Here is an 18,645-nt window from a genome sequence, read left to right as displayed (position 1 = left end):
CATTCCCCAGCTACTGTGAATATGGCCCAAAGATGACCCCTCAGTTCTGTTCTTTTGGGGATTGCCTCACCTGAGGAAAACTGCCTGGTTCTGGGTCTCCTCTCCTTTCAGGGGTAGCCCATACCCCTGACAGAGATGGTGGGATAAATGCCCCTCTCCCGTGTCCACACTTGGGACAACTCTATGGGGCCACTGAAGCTTCAGATTTCCTTGTGGAGTTGGCTGAGCCCAAGCTGGAAGGGCACACAGCTCAGCTTCTCCCTCTCTGCTCCATCCTATCTTCTTTCCCTGCCTTCTGTAGGTACTGAATCCAAGTGCTCTTCCAAATAAACACATTGCTTGCTCGTTCCCATCTCAGCATCTGCTTTGGGGGAACCCAGCATGTGGTTAACCAGGTGGCTCGGTGGTGAAGAATCCACCTGCAATGCAGGAAACATGGGTTCTATCCCTGGGTTGGGAAGATCCCCTGGAGAAGAAAATGGCAACCCTCTCCAGTTTCCTTGTCCGGAAAATCCCATGGATAGAGCAGCCATGGGGTTGCAAAGAGTCGACACTACTTATCAACTAAAAAACAGCACACGACAGACACTAGTTCCCTGTGTCCTCGGCGCTATGACGTTGCTATTCTAGGGTGGGCAGGACCAGACCTACCCATTCATTCATCAAATCTTAACACAAGTCAGTGGTGGGTGAAAACCAGGACTCTCTTACTGACTGAATAAAGCTTTATTTTAATGCAAAATAAACAAGAAAAATTTATATATTCATATATAACAATATCCAAAATGTTTCTGTGGTACAAATGGGATCATCCAAAAAAGACTGTAAAGAATTCATTCTCCACCCTCAATCATATGCCAAAATATGATTTCACATAATTTATCTTCAGAACTTATGAACAGACTTGGTATCATATAAGCAAAGGAAAACACTAGAAAAAGTGACTGTATAAACAGCAGGTTTTGTTTGTATGTTCCCAGTAGTAAACAGCACTGCAGTCAGCATAGATGGAACGTAACACTTCTGAAAAAGCTGAGTCAGGAGACAGTCTCGGTGGTTAGTTCACTCTCCATTCTGCGCTGTAGTGAAGCCCACCTTCAAAAGTCAGGCTGTGTGAGATTCTAGTACTATTTAAGGACACGAGGGAGAAAGAGTTCCCCTTAGAAGCTGAGCTGCATATGAGATTCTAGGCTTATTTTAGATACCTCACTTTCATTCTCTTTTTTATCAGAAAGGTGACTTTGTAGGGATATCTTACGGAGACTTCTCTTTCTGGTCTCATTGTGGCATCATTTCCACTTAAGTCGGTGTGAACTGGGAGTACAGAGAAATACCATCGTGGGCTGTTTCTGACTCCCAACACCCTCCTGCCTAATTGCACTAGATCTGAGATATATTTTGCTCACGGACTCAGAAAGCAGCAGGATGTCTACCCAATTTAGCACCAATGTGAAGGCTGTTCATTGTAAATTTCAGAGTTTAATGCTGATGGGAATTTTATAGACACACCTTGCTGTCCACACTGAACTCTCCAGCTCTGTCTGTCCCCCTGAAATGCTAAGATGCTCCTCCAAAGAAAAGGAAGGGACATACCAACCCTATGCATGGCAACTCTAAAACTCATCAGGTGGATTTCCTTCAGAAAATAGATTTCATTCAAGAAGTTCATAAATCTTCGGAAGGAATAATGAACCATGTTTTAATTTTGTTATTGGCGGCAAAAATCAAGCTACGGTGAAGTCTCGAATCTCCTCTTATCAGTTCGTGTGCACAGAGTTTCCTCCTCGGGGTGACAGTGCTGTTAATTATAAGATCTTTGCTCTGTACTATACTGTGAAGTCAACACATACAGATCTAAAAACCTAATAAGGAGCTTCACAGTAAATTTCCCCCCACTTTTTGTTGTTACTCAACCATGATTTGAGAAAATACTCCTGACTCTGGACTTTCCTTTCATCCAGTGACGTGATATTGTGGGGAAGCAATATTATACCAAGAGTGATACTGACACAGCCCAAGGCCACGAAGGGTTAGTGAGACGCTGTGTTTCTTCTCTCCCTTGTAGAGGACTGAGTTTGCCTGCATCTAAATGCATTCTGTGGTCTGCTCTCTTGCATCTCTCTACTCCTGCAAAAAGGGACAGAAAAAGAGCTCCTTAAAATATCTAGTGACTTGAGGTCAACACATCACTTCAAGCTCTGGATGACCTAGTGGTCAGATCAGGAGCCAGGCAGGTATACATTGGTGGGTTTTCAGCTCACCAAGCTCTCAGTGCCACCTTTTCCTGGGGGGCTATTTGCATTCTGAGACTGAGTTTGTCCAAGGCCAAAAATAAATCAGGAACTACTTCCTGCTACTAGGAGCCCACTGATTATATCCTGGTCTTCGAAATACTGGGAAAGAGTTCCATAACCTCTGGGTGGTGACAATTGGGTTGGATCACAGGCATTTATAAAGCTTACATTCAAGCTGTTCTTTATTGTTACTTGATTTGATGAAGACTGTAATACACACAATGTTGGCTTCTTCTGGGTAAGGTCAAATAGGTCATGTGTTATACTTCAAGCAAGAAAAGAAAACTGCTATAATCTTTTCCCATTACTTTTAATAGTACATTCACATCCTTGACTGCCCCTCAGAATTAGCAATTGCTTTACTGCCTGTGTATACAACACAAAAGGGCTTCCCACGTGGCTCAGCGGTAAAGAATCCACCTGCCACTGCAGGAGAGGCCAGTTCGATCCCTGGGTCAGGAAGATGCCCTGGAGGAGGAAATGGCAACTTCACTCCAATATTCTTGCCTGGAAAAGTCCGTGGACAGAGGAGCCTGGTGGGCTACAGTCCATAGGGTGGCAAAGTAGGACACGACTGAGCACACACACACTCAAAACCATGCTTGGAGCAGCTTTTCTTGAGCCTTAGTGCAGGAGATACCATGCTCACAAGCTGGCAACGTGGTGAAAATATGGGCATTCTTTCTACTGGGGCTGCTCTGAGTGTCTCACCTTCCATCACTGCCCCTTAGGGGAACTTGGCCTTAATCCAGAAGGAAACCTCTGACTTGGCTATATCCAGTAGTCTACAGAAATTTGGTTAAACTATGGAACATCCTGAAGAGCTGGCTTTTATTCAAAATACATCATACTTCTCTCATCTCACCATTGTCTTCTTGAAAGTTTATTTAGCTCAAGGGAAGGCAGCTTGCAGCTTGTTGGCAGGGAAACCCTATGGTTCACCTACACTCCACCTTGAGGTGAGAAGGGCCCAGTCCTCAACCTCAGAACAAATTGCAAAGAATCTAAAGGTGCCTGGCTTAAAAGAGATGATAGAGGGCCAAAGACAACTCGACAACCTATTCTCAAGAGGGCCGTAAGTAAACTGTAGTTTAGAAAATGATACCTCTTTAAGTTCAGTAAATAACACTAGTTAAGTCTAAACCCAGCAGTTGCATCATTCTTGGTAACAGAACTATATTTTAAAATTTTAAAAAAATACTAAACTGGGCAGGATAGATACTCTATGTATTCAATAACATCAATATTATAATTTATGAAATCCTAGCAGTCAGAGGTATTCTAATCTCAGACAGAATATGTCTGAACTGAACTCAAGGCATTTTTGGGGGGAGGGAATGAAGAAGGAATGTAAAAAGGCTTAGAGGACTGCAAGGGTCACTGAGCAATTTGAGTTGCTGCTCCCATGCTTTGCTGTTTCTCATCTTCTCTTGTGTTCTCATTTGGGTCAGGGTTTAGAGGTTCTAATCTATGTTGAAATAAGTAGAATATATGTGCAAAGCTCTAAAGAAATTGTGATGGATTTTGGAGGGTGGGGTTTTAGCTTTTCAAAGCCATAAGACCTTTTTCCAACTGGAGACCTTGGCCTTGGTCTTGCTGTGACTCGTGTTAATGAAATATAGCAGATGTAGAGTGATTTAGTTTTATGCTCCTTCTCCCTTCCCTTCTGTTTTGTTTGTTGTTTTCCTTTTTATTCTCTTCATCAAACTTTCCAGAAAGTATTTTTATTTTCCATTCTCCATACTGGTAATCACACACCTTCATACACACGCACACACGCACACATACGCACACACTACTACTGCTTGCTTATCATTCCCAAAGAGCACCGTCAGCCCTTTCCTGACCCTGGTTGCACATGGTGCTGGTTGGCACTGAGTCTAGAATTGGCATCTCCAGAGCACTGCTTCCTGGGTGACCTAACCAGAGGGCCCTCTCTTTCCTGAGTACATCTCAGCTCTCAAGTGGGAGTCTTAAAGTAAAGGCCCCAGTTACAATAATGACAAGCAGGAGATCTGGGGATGAGTCTGAAGCCAGATATCTCTATGCTATCTTGCCTGGGATGTGGGAGAAAGGAAGGTGAGGACCACGGGAATTTTAGCCTTTTAACTTGATTGCCTTGATCCTAGGCATAGAGTTCTTCTGGAAGCTCTGACTAGCTTTGTGAATTCTCCCAGGACACTAATACTGCATTCACATCTTTTATATAAAAATCGAGGAAACATGAAATGCTTATACCAAGTAAGTGGTACTGAGAACCTGAGAAATTCTACAAATAAATGCAGCCTTTCTCTGGGTACAAAACATTTCAAGGAGCTCACTCTTCATGTTTGTTGTTGTTTTCTCAATGCAAAGACTACTCTCTTAGGATGCCCATATTTGCAGCTACTCTTCACAGACTTAACAACTTAAGGAGGTGGCTGAAGCTTAGCCTCTGAATGGATGATGTCCCAGACAGAGACTGGCCCCTCTCCCCGCCATGACGCCAATGCTATGCATGTCTGTGTTCCAGAGAGGTGGCCATGCTGTAGATCTCCACTGCTCTCTGCCTGTTCAATTGCCACTCTCGGTGAACTGAACAATTCTAAACGTATTTCAAATATCAGGCAGTTTTGTTTTTATGACCCTATCCTTCCTCTTCCTTCTGATTTCCCTCCCCAAACTCCTACTCCATTCTTTCTGATTAGTGGTCAAGTGCTGCAGCTTCAGTGAGAAAAATCTAATCTGTACCACAGAGAATTCTCCATAGGAAGAAGGCCTTAAGGTGTAGGAAGAACAAAGGTGATGTTGGATGTCTTCCGTCCTGGGCTGGGCTGAGCTTGGTGGTGTTGAGCTACACGGCTGCAGTCATGGGGTTCTTCTGCCGAGGATCCTGGGTTCGGTAGGGGTACTGATCTGGGCTGCTCCCTCGGGGCCCTGGTCTGCCCATTTCTGGGTAGGCTGGTACTCTGTGGTGCTGAGGAGGGGAAGGCGGGACATCTTGTCGGAAAGGTCCTTTGTGCTGGGGGGCTGGTGGGGGTGGGTAGTACTGGGGATACCGGAGATCCGTGACTCTCAGATCTGGGGGGCGAGGATAGCTTCCTTTGGGTGGATGCACAGGATGAGCCCCTGGGTAATAGGGAAGCTCCCTTTCCTTGTAGAGCCCTCGAGATGCGGCTGTCAGGTAGTCTACAGGATCTGCTGGTCCTCCCCTGGAAAGAGAAGACAAGACACACATCAGTGACCACTAGCTGGCTGCCCAGCTGATGACCACAGCCCTCAGCGTCCCGTGTAGTCCGGTGTGCCCACAGACTGGATCTGGCCAATGGGATGTGAATAGCCATGATGCATACCCTTAAAAGGAAGAAAGAGACCCTCTTCTCTTCCCTCCTTTCTGTTGTCTGCTAAGAGTGGCCATAATAAAGATCATAAGGAGAAAGCCACATGCTGAGGAAGGTAGAAGAAGAAGAAGGAAAGAGCCTGGTTCCTCTACACCATGAAGCCACCATGTCAGTTAGGCGCCTAAGAGAGAAATATTCTTCTATCTTGTTGATATGTTGGCCTTTATTATAGTAACCAAGCGAGTTCCCTAAACAAGGCTGAGTTTGGCTCTGTTAATACTAGAATTGTTCACCCCATTCCTTCTCCACCTTCCTGAATCCTGACATGGTGGTAGAAATGCACATGTTATCTGGAGTCATAAACTTCCCAGGGAGTGAACTCACTTCTCTCCTGGTCTGTGGGCTATTCTTTACACAGGCCACAGTCTTGGTCTAACTCTGGTTGGCTTCTGTGACACATCTGTGTAGATTAGTATGCCCTCTTTCCACAGTTCCTGGAGGAAGTCCCAACCTAGAGTCTGGAGTTATCCACCTATAACTTATATGAAGCCATTCTACTGCAAAGTCAGTAAGTACCACCCAGCCGGTAGCAGATTGGGAAAAGTCAAACCAGCTGTTAAGTTGCACTGTGTCAGGAGTAGGCACACAGAAAGGTCCAGGGCAAGAATAAACACTAACATAAAGCGACCCTGTCTGGATCTCTTTGCTAAGACAACAAGCATCTTCTGATCCATTTGCCATAACAGAAGCAATACGTCTCTAAACAATGTACAGATGACTGCATCTTATCTAGCCTGGGGTTAAACAGATGAGTTCTGTTTGCAGCTCTTAAAATCCCATAAACCTTCTGTGCACATATTCCCTAACATCATGCCCAAATCCTCCCCACTTTCTACCATTCCTCTTTTTATTATTTCTTTTTCAAGGAAAGAGCAACAGTAACAATTAATGGAAAGCTCTCCAATGTTAGAGTACAACCTGGTAGGACACTTGAAAGAAATGACAGGGCTGTAAGAATACGGTGTCTGTGGTTAATCAAGCACTGTCAATGAGGGTCACAATCACCCTGTAATCTGCAGAGTTTGATGGGAAAACAGCTCTGTAAATTCCCCAATCAATGATGGTTTGACAAGCTCTAAGCTTGAGTCCATGTGGAAAGCAGCACGTGAACACATTCATAAGGATGAACAATAGAATTTTTCTCTTCTTTTTTATGTCTTAATTTGGCTATGTATAATAATGAAAGTTAGATCCTTGAGCCTGGGTTAATTTAGTTAGAGTTTTCAGGTAAAAAAATTAAATTGTTTGTGTATAAGTTATTATAGCATCAACTGTTATTATTCAGTGCAGTTTGCTTTGCTCTATTTTAAATTGCCCATGACAAATAGAGCACAAATGTGTAATCTGTCACCCCAGCACTGGGAAATAAAGGATGGGGATTTCATCTTCTCTTTCCTTTAGAATGTTATTAATTTTTTTTAATTTATAAAACTTCCAGCATTCATTATATCTTTTATTGTACAATATTTTAAGCTTCCCCCCTCTCCCATCATGCTCATTTCTACTTCCTTTTGGTTCATGTTAGAGATTTTCAAAACACTTAAAAAAAAAAACAAAACCCAAAAAGCCCCTCTAACTTGTGTTTTCTCTCAGAATCTACTGATGATGTTTCTCTGCATGAAGTGAAACATGTGGTTTTTCTGCACTCATTTTAAGCCCTTGGGATAAATCACTGACATTTGCAACACACAAACATTATCTACCTTAAAACGAACATACAATCAATGCTCCCTCCGGACCCTCTTAGCATGAATGTTTCCTGTTTAAAATTGAAAGAGAGAAAGGAGGAATTCCAGGCCTTGGACTTTTAGGGTCCTGTTCTCTCCCTGGAGATTTCTCTCTTTTAAAACAGAATATTATAAAAGACAGGCAGGCATTGTTTTTTTTTGTGGAGAGACTAGCCAGATCAAGCGGTGACAGAGCAGAAGCCACCCTGATAGCCACAGCCACCGCACAGGCTGCGTGCACACGGTCAAGCCTCTTCTCCCACGCCTCGCCCTGCCACTTGGTCACCTTGCACGGCCAGGGGAATCTGGGGGCAGAATTCAAGACGGTTTTGCGGACTCACATTGCTTCCTCTGAGGGGAGATTTTACATCTGGGAATTTGCTTACATGTGGCAGAAACCAAGTGAGGTAGCTGTTCTTTGTCAAGAAATGAAATCATGGAAATTGTCTTTTTCTGTAGAACTCATCAAAGCAGTTATCCTTTCTAATTTTTCAGAGAGAAGACAAACAATGAGCTGGCCTATAAAAACACTCTTTAAGGTTCAAAGAGTGCTGGAAGGATTTTTCTTTCTTCGGTGGTGGGGGAGTGGGTTGCTGTTGTTTATAAAAACTCTTTGCTCAAAATTGAGGATTGGCTTTTACTAGAACTTCTCAGTGATTGCAAATATTATGTGCGCACACACACATATTTAAAACAAAAGTTTTTAGGGAGATAAGATGGCAGAGTAGAAGGACGTGAGCTCACCTGGTCTTATGAAGATACCAAAATCACAACTAACTTGCAGAATAACCATCGATAAAAAAAAAATCACTGGAACTGGCCAGAAAAGATATCCTACATCCAAAGAAAAAGAAGAAGATACAACAAGATGGTAGGAGGCATGTAATCATGATAAAATCAAGGCCCATACCTGGTAGGTAGGCAACCCACAAACTGGAAATTAATTATATTGCAGAAATTCTCCCAAGGAGTTTTGAGCCCCACATCAGGCTCACCAGCTGGCAGGTCTAGCAATGGGAGGAAAAGCCCCCAGAGAATCTGGCTCTGAAGACCAGTGGGGTTTGATCACAGGAATTCCATAAGACTAGGGAGAAGGCAATGGCACCCCACTCCAGTACTTTTGCCTGGAAAATCCCATGGATGGAGGAGCCTGGTGGGCTGCAGTCTACGGGGTCGCTAAGAGTCGGATACGACTGAGTGACTTCCCTTTCACTTTTCACTTTCACGCATTGGAGAAGGAAATGGCAACCCACTCCAGTGTTCTTGCCTGGAGAATCCCAGGGACGGCGGAGCCTGGTGGGCTGCCGTCTATGGGGTCACACAGAGTCAGGCATGACTGAAGCGACTTAGCAGCAGCAGTAGCAGTAGCAGGGGAAGCAAGACTCCACTTTTGGTGTAGACATGGTCTCATGCACACCAGGACACAGGAAAAAAAAAAAAAGAAAGGAAAACAACAACACATGGAGGCAAAACAATATGCTACTAACCAACCAGTGAATCACTGAAGAAATCAAGATGGAAATAAAAAAAATACCTATAGACAGATGAAAACATGACAATCTAAAACCTATGGGTTTTAGCAATACCATTGTACCCGAGGAGACAGGAAAAATCTCAAATAAAGAATACCTAAAGCAATTAGAGAAAGAAGAGCAAACAAAATCCAAAGTTAGCAGAAGGAAAAATATAAAGATCAGAGCAGAAAGAAATGAAATAGAGACAAAGAAAATAATAGCAAAGATAAATGGAACTAAAAGTTGGCTCTTTTGAAAGGTAAACAAAATTGACAAATCTTAAGCCAGACTCACTAGGAAGAAAAGAGAGAGGGCTCAAATCAATAAAATTAGAAATGAAAAAGAAATAATGGACACCACTGAAATACAAAGAATCATACGACAACTGGAAACAACTATATGCCAATAAAATGAACAACCTAGAAGAAACGGACAAATTCTTAGGTACAATCTCCCAAAACTGAACTAGGAAGAAATAGAAAATATGAACAGACCAATTTTAAGTACTGAAATCGAAATTGTGATTAAAAAATTCCAAACAAATTAAAGTCCAGGACCAGATGGATTCACAGGTGAAGTCTATCAAACATTTAGAGAAGAGTTAATACTTAATATTTCTGAAACTATTCCAAAAAATTACAGAGGGAGGAATACTCCTAAACTCATTCTGAGTCTACCATCACCCTGATACAAAAAGCAGGCAAAGATAATATGCACATGGACACACACACACACACACACACACACAATTACAGGCCAATATCACTGATGAACATAGATAGAAAAATCCTCAACAAAATATTAGCAAACCAAATTCAATAGTACATTAAGATGATTATACACCATGATCAATAGGGATTTATCGCAGGGATGCAAGGATTTTTCAGTATCCACAAATCATTGTGATACACCATACTAAAAAATTGAAGAATAAATACCATATGATCATCTCAAAGGAAGCAGAAAAATCTTTTGACAAAATTCAATATCCATTTACAATAAAAACTCTCCAGAAAGTGGCCAAGAGGGGACATACCTCAACATAATGAGGGCTGTGCATGACAAACCTGTAGCCTTTGTGTGAATCACAACAAACTGTGGAAAATTCTTAAAGAGATAGGAATACCAGATCACCTTACCTGTCTCCTAAGAAACCTGTATGTGGGTCAAGAAGCAACACAGACCCAGACATGGAACAACTGACTGGTTCAAAATTGGGAAAGGAGTACCACAAGGCTGTATATTGTTACCCTCTTTATTTAACTTATGTGCAGAGTACATCATGTGAAATGCCAAGCTGGATGAATCATAAGTTGGAATCAAAACTGCTGAGAGAAAATATCAACAACCTCAGATATGCATATGACACCACCTTGATGGCAGAAAGTGAAGAGTAACTAAAGAGCCTCTTGATGAATGTGAAAGAGGAGAATGAAAAAGCTAGCTTCAAACCAGTCAATCCTAAAGGAAATCAACCCTGAATATTCACTGGAAGGACTGATGCTGAAGCTCCAATGCTGTGGCTATCTGATGTGAAGAGCTGACTCATTGGAAAAAGCCCTGATTCTGGGAAATACTGAGGGTGGGAGTTGAACAGGGTGGCAGAGGATGAGATGGTTAGATAGCATCATTGCCTCAGTGGACATGAATCTGAGCAAACTTTGGATAGTGAAGGACAAGGAAGGCTGGCATGCTGCAGTCCATGGGGTTGAAAAGAGTTGGACACAACTTAGTGACTGAACAACAAAAATATAACCAGCATCATCGTCAATGGTGAAAAGCTGAAAGCCTTCCCTCCAAGATCATAAAGAAGACAAGAATGTCCACTCACCACTTTTATTTAACATAGTTTTGGAAGTCCTAGCCCTGACAATCAGAGGAAAAAAAGAAATAAAAGGAATCCAAACTGGGCAAGAAGTAAAACTGTTACTGTTTGCAAGTGACATGATATTATACATAGAAAATCTTAAAGATGGTACCAGAAGACTCCTAGAGCTCATCAATGAATTCAGTAAAATTGCAGGATATAAAATTAATAAACAGAAACCTAAAGCATTCCTATACACTAACAAGGAAAGATAAGAAAGAGAAGTTAAAGAAACAATCCCATTCATAATCACATCAAAAAGAATAAAACATCTAGGAATAAACCTACCTAAGGAAGCAAAAGACTTGAACTCTGAAAACTACAAGACGCTGATGAAAGAGATCAAAGATGACACAATCTGATAAAAAAGCTATGCCATACACTTGGACTGAAAGAATCAATATTATCAAAATGACTACAATATCCATAGAAATCTATAGATTCAATGCAATCCCTATAAAATTACCAATGGCATTTTTCAGAGAAGTAGAACAAAGAATTTTACACTTTGTATGGAAGCTTTGGCCTTGGAGTGCAAAATGAAGCAGGGAAAAGGCTAACAGAGTTTTGCCAAAAGAACACAGTGCTTATAGTAAGCACCCTCTTCCAACAACACAAGAGATGACTCTATACATGAACATCACCAAAAGGTCAACACTGAAATCAGACTGATTATATTCTTTGCAGCTGAAGATGGAAATGCTCTATAAAGTCAGCAAAAAGAAGACCTGGAGCTGACTGTGGCTCTGATCATGAGCTCCTTATTGCAAAATTCAGGCTTAAATTGAAGAAAGGGGGGAAAATCACTAGACCATTCAGTATGACCTAAATAAAAGCCTTTATGATTATACAGTGAAGGTGATGAATAGATTCAAGGGATAAGATCTGGTAGGTAAAGTGCCTGAAGAACTGTGGACAGAAGTTTGTAACAGCATACAGGAGGTGGTGACCAAAATCATCCCAAAGAAAAAGAAATGCAAAAAGGCAAAATGGCTATCTAAGAAGGTCTTACAAATAGCTGAGAAAAGCAGTGAAAGGCAAAGGAGAAAGGGAAAGATATAGCCAACTGAATGCAGAGTTTCAGAGAATAGCAAGGAGAGAGAAGAACGCCTTCTTACGTGAACAATGCAAATAAATAGAGGAAAACAATAGAATGGGAAAGACTAGAGATCTCAAGAAAATTGGAGCTACCAAGGGAATATTTCATGCAAAGATGGGCACAAACAAGGACAGAAACAGCAAGGACCTAACAGAAGCAGAGAGATTAAGAAGAGGGGGCAAGAATAGAAGAACTATACAAAAACGATCTTAATGATCCAGATAACCACAGTGGTATAGTCACTCACTTAGAGCCAGACATCCTGGAGTGTTAATTCAAGTAGACCTTAGGAAGCATTATTATGAACAAAGCTAGTGGAAGTGATGGAATTCCAGCTATTTCAAAAGATGATGCTGTTAAAACGGTGCACTCAATATGCCAGCAAATTTAGAAAACTCAGCAGTGGCCACAGGACTGGAAAAGGTCAGTTTTCATCCCAATCCCAAAGAAAGACAATGCAAAGAATGTTTAAACTACCATTCATCTGCATTCATTTCACACACTAGCAAGTTAATGCTCAAAATCCTTCAAGCTAGGTTTCAACAGTATGTTAACGGATAACTTCCAGTTGTACAAGCTGGATTTAGAAGAAGCAGAGAAACCAGAGACCAAATTGCCAACATTTATTAGATCATAGAAAAAGCAAGGGTAACTTATATGCAGAGTACGTCATAAGAAATGCTGGACTGGATGAAGCACAAGCTAGAATCAAGACTGCCAGGAGAAATAGCAATAACCTCAGATTTGCAGATGATACCACCCTTATGGCAGAAAGTGAAGAAGAACTAAAGAGCCTCTTGATGAAAGTAAAAGAGGAGAATGAAAATGTTGACTTATAACCCAACATTCAGAAAACTAAGGTCATGGCATCTGGTCCCGTCACTTCATGGCAAACAGATGGGGAAACAGTGGAAATAGTGACAGACTTTATGTTTTGGGGCTCCAAAATCACTGCAGATGGTGACTGCAGCCATGAAATTAAAAGATGCTTGCTCCTTGGAAGAAAAGCTATGACCAACCTAGACAGCATATTAAAAAGCAGAGACATTACTTTGCCAACAAAGGTCTGTCTAGTCAAGGCTATGGTTTTTCCAGTGGTCATGTATGGATGTGAGAGTTGGACTATAAAGAAAGCTGAGCACTGAAGAATTGATGCTTTTGAACTGTGGTGTTGGAGAAGACTCTTGAGAGTCCCTTGGACTGCAAGGAGATCCAACCAGTCCATCCTAAAGGAAATCAGTCTTGAATATTCATTGAAAGGACTGATGCTGAAGCTGAAACTCCAATACTTTGGCCACCTCATGAGAAGAACTGACTCATTGGAAAAAACCCTGATGCTGGGAAAGATTGAAGACAGGAGGAGAAGGGGACAACAGAGGATGAGATGGTTGGATGGCATCACCAACTCAATGGACATGAATTTGAATAAACTCTGGGAGTAGGTGATGGACAGGGAGGCCTGGCACGCTGCAGTCCATGGGTTCGCAAAGAGTCTGACACGACTAACTGAACTGAACTGATTCCAGAAAAATCATCTACTTCTGCTTCATTGACTATGCTAAATACTTTGTGTGGATCATAACAAACTGTGGAAATTTTTCAAGAGATAGGAATACCAGACAACCTTACTTGCCACCAGAGAAACCTGTACATGGGTCAAGAAGCAACAGTTAGAACTGGACATGGAATAACAGACTGATCAAAACTGGGAAAGGAGTATGTCAAGGATGTATATTGTCACTTTGCTTATTCAATTTATATACAGAGTAGATTATGTGAAATGCCCAGCTGGATGAATTACAAGCTGGGATCTAGATTGTTGGAGAAATATCAACAACCTCAGACATGCAGATCACACTACTCTAATGGCAGAAAGCAAAGACGAACTAAAGAACCTCTTGACGAGGGTGAAAGAGGAGAGTGAAAAAGTTGGCTTAAAACCCAACATATAAAAAACTAAGATCATGGCATCTGGTTTCATAACTTCATGGCAAATAGATGGGGAAAAAATAGAAACAGTGACAGATTTTATTTTCTTGGGCTCAAAAATCACTGCAGGTGGTGATTACAGCCATGAAATTAAAAGACATTTGATTCTTGGAGGAATAGCTGTGACAAACCTAGACAGTGTATTAAAAAGCAGAGATATCACTTTGTAGACAAAAGTCTATACAGTCAAAGCAATGGTGTTTCCAGTAGTCATGTACAGATATGAGAGCTGGACCATAAGAAAGGCTGAGCACTAAAGAATGCTTTGGAACTGTGGTGTTGGAGAAGACTCCTGAGAGTCCCTTGGACAGCAAGGAGATCAAACCAGTCAATCCTAAAGAAAATCAACCCTGAATATTCATTGGAAGGACTTCTGTGGAAGCTGAAGCTCCAATACTTTGGCCCCCCATGGAAAGAGTTGACTCATTGGAAAAGAGTCTGAAACTGGGAAAGACTGAGGACGGGAGGAAAAGCTGCTGACTGGATGAGATGGTTAGATGGCATCACTGACTCGATATACATGAGTTTGAGTCAACTCTGGGAGACAGTGAGGGACACAGAAGCCTGAAGTGCTGCTGTTAATGGGGTCACAAAGAGTCAGATATGAATTAGTGACTGAACAACAACAATGGAAATGAGAAACTGAAGAGCCAAGGCAATCTTGAGGAAGAAAAATGGACCTGGAGTAATCAGGCTGCTGACTTCAGAAAATACTACAAAGCAACAGTAATCAAAACAGTATGGTACTGACACAAAAACAGAAATACCGATCAATGGAGCAGTATTGAAAGACCAGAAATAAACCCACACACATACGGTCAATTACTCTACAACAAAGGAAGCAAGACCGTACAATGGAGAAAAGACTCTCTCTTAAATGGTGCTGGGAAAACTGGGCAGCTACCTGTATAATAACGCAATTAGAATGTTTCTAAGACTATACACAAAAATAAACTCAAAATGAAGTAAAGATCTAAATGTAAGACTGATATTATTATAAATCTTTTAGAGAAAAACAAATTCAGAACGCTCCTTAACGTAAATTATAGCAAAAATCTTTTTTTGGTCCCCATCCTAGAATATTGGGAATAAAAACAAAAACAAATGTGACCTAATTAAACTCAAAAGCTTTTGCACAGCAAAGGAACCCATTTAAAAACATGAAAATACAACCCACAGAAAGGGAGAAAATATTTGCAAAAAATGTGACTGATAAGGATTAATCTCCAAAATTTACTAACAGCTCATGTAGCTCAATGTCAATAAAATAAGCCAGTCAAAGATAGGCATAAGACCTAAATAAAGATTTTTGCAAAGAAGACATTTAGATGGCCTAGATGCACATGAAAAGGTGCTCAACATCACTAATCATTGCTGTGAAGTCGCTTCAGTCGTGTCCGACTCTGTGTGACCCCATAGACAGCAGCCCACCAGGCTTCCCTGTCCCTGGGATTCTCCAGGCAAGAACACTAGAGTGGGTTGCCATTAGGAAAATGCAAATCAAAGCTACAGTGAGATATCCCCTCACACCAGTTAGAATGGTTATCATTAAAATGTCTAGAAATAAATACTGGAGAGGGTGTGGAGAAAAGGGAGCCCTCCTACACTGTTGATGGGAATGTAGACTGCTACAGTCACTATGCAGAACAGTACAGAAGTTCCTTTAAATCTCAAAATTAAACTAGCTACTTTAGCTTTATTTTTAAATTAATATTCAGCGATCCCACTTCTGGGCATATATTTGGAAAAAACCTTTGTTCAAAGGGATACATGCATACCTCGCACTGTTCACTGCAGCACTGTTTATAACAGCCAAGATACGGAAGCATCTAAATGTCCACTGACATTTAGACAAATGACATTGACAAAGAAGATCTGTCCATTGACAAAGAAGATTTAGTACATATATACAATGAAATATTACTCAGCCATTAAAAACGAAATAATGCCATTTGTAGCAAAATGGATGGACCTAGAGTTTACCATACTAAGTGTCAGAGTAAGTCAGACAGAGAAGGACAAATATCATATGATATCACCTACATGTGGAATCTAAAAAAAAAAAAAAAGATACAAATGAACTCATTTAAACAGCTTCACAGACTTAGAAAACAAACTTATGGTTACTAAAGGGGAAAGATGGTGGTGGGGGGAATAAATTGGGAATTTGGGATTGACATATACACACTAATATATTTAAAATAGATAATTAACAAGGACCTACTGTATAACGCAGGGTACTCTACTCAGTATTCTTTAATAACCTAAATGGGAAAAGAATTTGAAAAAGAATAGATACATGCATATATAACTGAATCATTCTGCTCTACACCTGAAACTAACACAAAATTGTTAATCAACTATACCCCAATATAAAATTTAAAAAAATTTGCAAGAAAAAAATGCCCAGATTATTAACTACAGAATTTGATAGAATAAAGGAAGTGGAATAGGGACCTGATATTTTATCTCAGTTAGTCTTGGGTTTCCCTTTTCATAGTACCTTTATTTGAGTGACATTTAGTATCTATAGGGAAGCACAAAATGCAATATATTCTGGGGCCAAAGAAAAGCTTATCATAGTGACTAATGCTGCATGTTTTGAGCCAACTTTGAGGAATCCAGGGGCAGCTTTCTTTGAAGATTTTAATGAAAACAAGGATCTAAATGCAAATGTATCAGCACTTTAAGACCCCTCATTTTTCACATCACTATGATTTTTATTCATATGTGTTATTAATTTTCCTATAAGACTTTTAATTCAAAACCTCACCCAGGAGCCATATTTACTTAAGAAGAACATGTCTATATTTGCTTTCTTTACTCTTTGCAAAAGCTGTCATGACAATATCGATATTTGAAAAATTTTACTTATTTTTTCCCAAATTTAAACTATGTTTTCTTTTCTATTTTATTTTTGATTAGGGTCATTTCTGGAGACCCAAAGGATTCAGATTTTGATTGGAAAATTTGTACAAATATGAGAGTTGGACTATAAAGAAGGCTGAGTGACAAAGAACTGATGCTTTCTAATTGTGGTGCTGGAGAAGCCTCCTGAGCAGCAAGGAGATCAAACCAGTCAATCCTAATGGATATCAATCCTGAATATCTATTGGAAGGACTGACACTGAAGCTCCAATACTTTGGCCACCTGATGTGAAGAGCCAACTCATTGGAAAAGACACTGATGCTGGGAAAGACTGAAGGGGAAAGAATGGGGCAGCAGACGATGAGATGGTTAGATAGCATCACCAACTCAAGTACATGAATCTGAGCAAACTCTGGGAGATAGTGGAGGACAGAGGAGCCTGGTATGCTGTAGTCCATAGGGTTGCGAATAGTCGGACACAACTTAATGAGTGAACACCAGCAGAGTGGGTCAGATGGCAGCTCTTGGGTACCGACTGTCTTAATTTTATGGAAGGAGGGACTGAATGCTTCTACACCTATGAGGATAATCCTTTGAGGGAAAGGGCTCAGTATTAGAAGGACTGAGTCACTGGCAAAATTTTTAGCTAGGAATGAGATGGCTATACTTACTGGAACAGATGAAGAGACGTGAGCCCCTGGGATAGATGTATAGGCACGAGTAACTTTGAATCTTCTCATCTCCCTACTGCATCTCCATTTCTGGAACAACTGCAAAGAAAATCTCTCTCCTCTGGATTCATTGCAGTAGTTCATTCTCACCTCATCTGCCTGTTGCCCTGCCTCAGGCTGGGTATACACTGTGCTGAAGCACCAAGATCTTGAAGGAAGGAACCAAGTCTCATGTATCTAGTGATGTCTCTCAGAGCTTACCACCAGCTCTGCACATCACAGCTGCTCCATAAACGTATACTGAGTTCGTTCAAGAGAGTTTAAAGTAAAGAGAAAACCCACAAACATACTTGGTAACTATAGAGGGTCAGATGTGTGTAGGAGTTGGAAATAGTAGGTAGGTAGAGAGATGAAAGGAGAATGTGGACTCTCATTGAGAAGTAGATATTGATAAGGCTTGAGATAAGACTGGACTCTAAGTTTTAAAGAAGGAGCGAGGGATGGTGGGCTAAAAAAAAAAAGGGTCCAACTTAGAATGGCTGTAAATGGGTTGTTATATATGCAAAAAAGAAAAATGGCTGTCTGGGGAGGCCTTACAAATAGCTGTGAAAAGAAGAGAAGCAAAAAGCAAAGGAGAAAAGGACAGATATAAACATCTGAATGCAGAGTTCCAAAGAATAGCAAGAAGACACAAGAAAGCCTTCTTCAGCGATCAATGCAAAGAAATAGAGGAAAACAACAGAATGGGAAAGACTAGGGATCTCTTCAAGAAAATCAGAGATACCAAAGGAACATTTCATGCAAAGATGAGCTCGATAAAGGACAGAAATGGTATGGACCTAACAGAAGCAGAAGATATTAAGAAGAGATGGCAAGAATACACAGAAGAACTGTACAAAAAAGATCTTCATGACCCAGATAATCATGATGGTGTGATCACTGACCTAGAGCCAGACATCCTGGAATGTGAAGTCAAGTGGGCCTTAGGAAGCATCACTACGAACAAAGCTAGTGGAGGTGATGGAATTCCAGTTGAGCTATTCCAAATCCTGAAAGATGATGCTGTGAAAGTGCTGCACTCAATATGCCAGCAAATTTGGAAAACTCAGCAGTGGCCACAGGACTGGAAAAGGTCAGTTTTCATTCCAATCCCAAAGAAAGGCAATGCCAAAGAATGCTCAAACTACCGCACAATTGCACTCATCTCACATGCTAGTAAAGTAATGCTCAAAATT

General features: G+C 40.9%; 1 protein-coding gene across 1 annotated transcript in view; it reads right to left on the bottom strand.

Moving 5' to 3' along the window:
- Positions 1 to 707: 707 nt before the first annotated feature.
- The window catches only part of PARD3B (par-3 family cell polarity regulator beta), a 1,167,183-nt gene continuing 1,149,245 nt past the window's right edge, over positions 708 to 18,645 (bottom strand). Inside the window, exon 23 of the mRNA XM_002685527.5 lies at positions 708 to 5,485. Within this exon, the coding sequence (XP_002685573.1) occupies positions 5,128 to 5,485 (358 nt within the window). The 3' untranslated portion in view covers positions 708 to 5,127. The remainder of the gene's footprint in view (positions 5,486 to 18,645) is intronic.

This window comes from Bos taurus, chromosome 2, assembly GCF_002263795.3.
Source record: "Bos taurus isolate L1 Dominette 01449 registration number 42190680 breed Hereford chromosome 2, ARS-UCD2.0, whole genome shotgun sequence".
Lineage (NCBI taxonomy): Eukaryota > Metazoa > Chordata > Mammalia > Artiodactyla > Bovidae > Bos > Bos taurus.
Note: the sequence above shows the minus strand (reverse complement) of the source record. Positions and strands in the feature narration are given on the sequence as shown.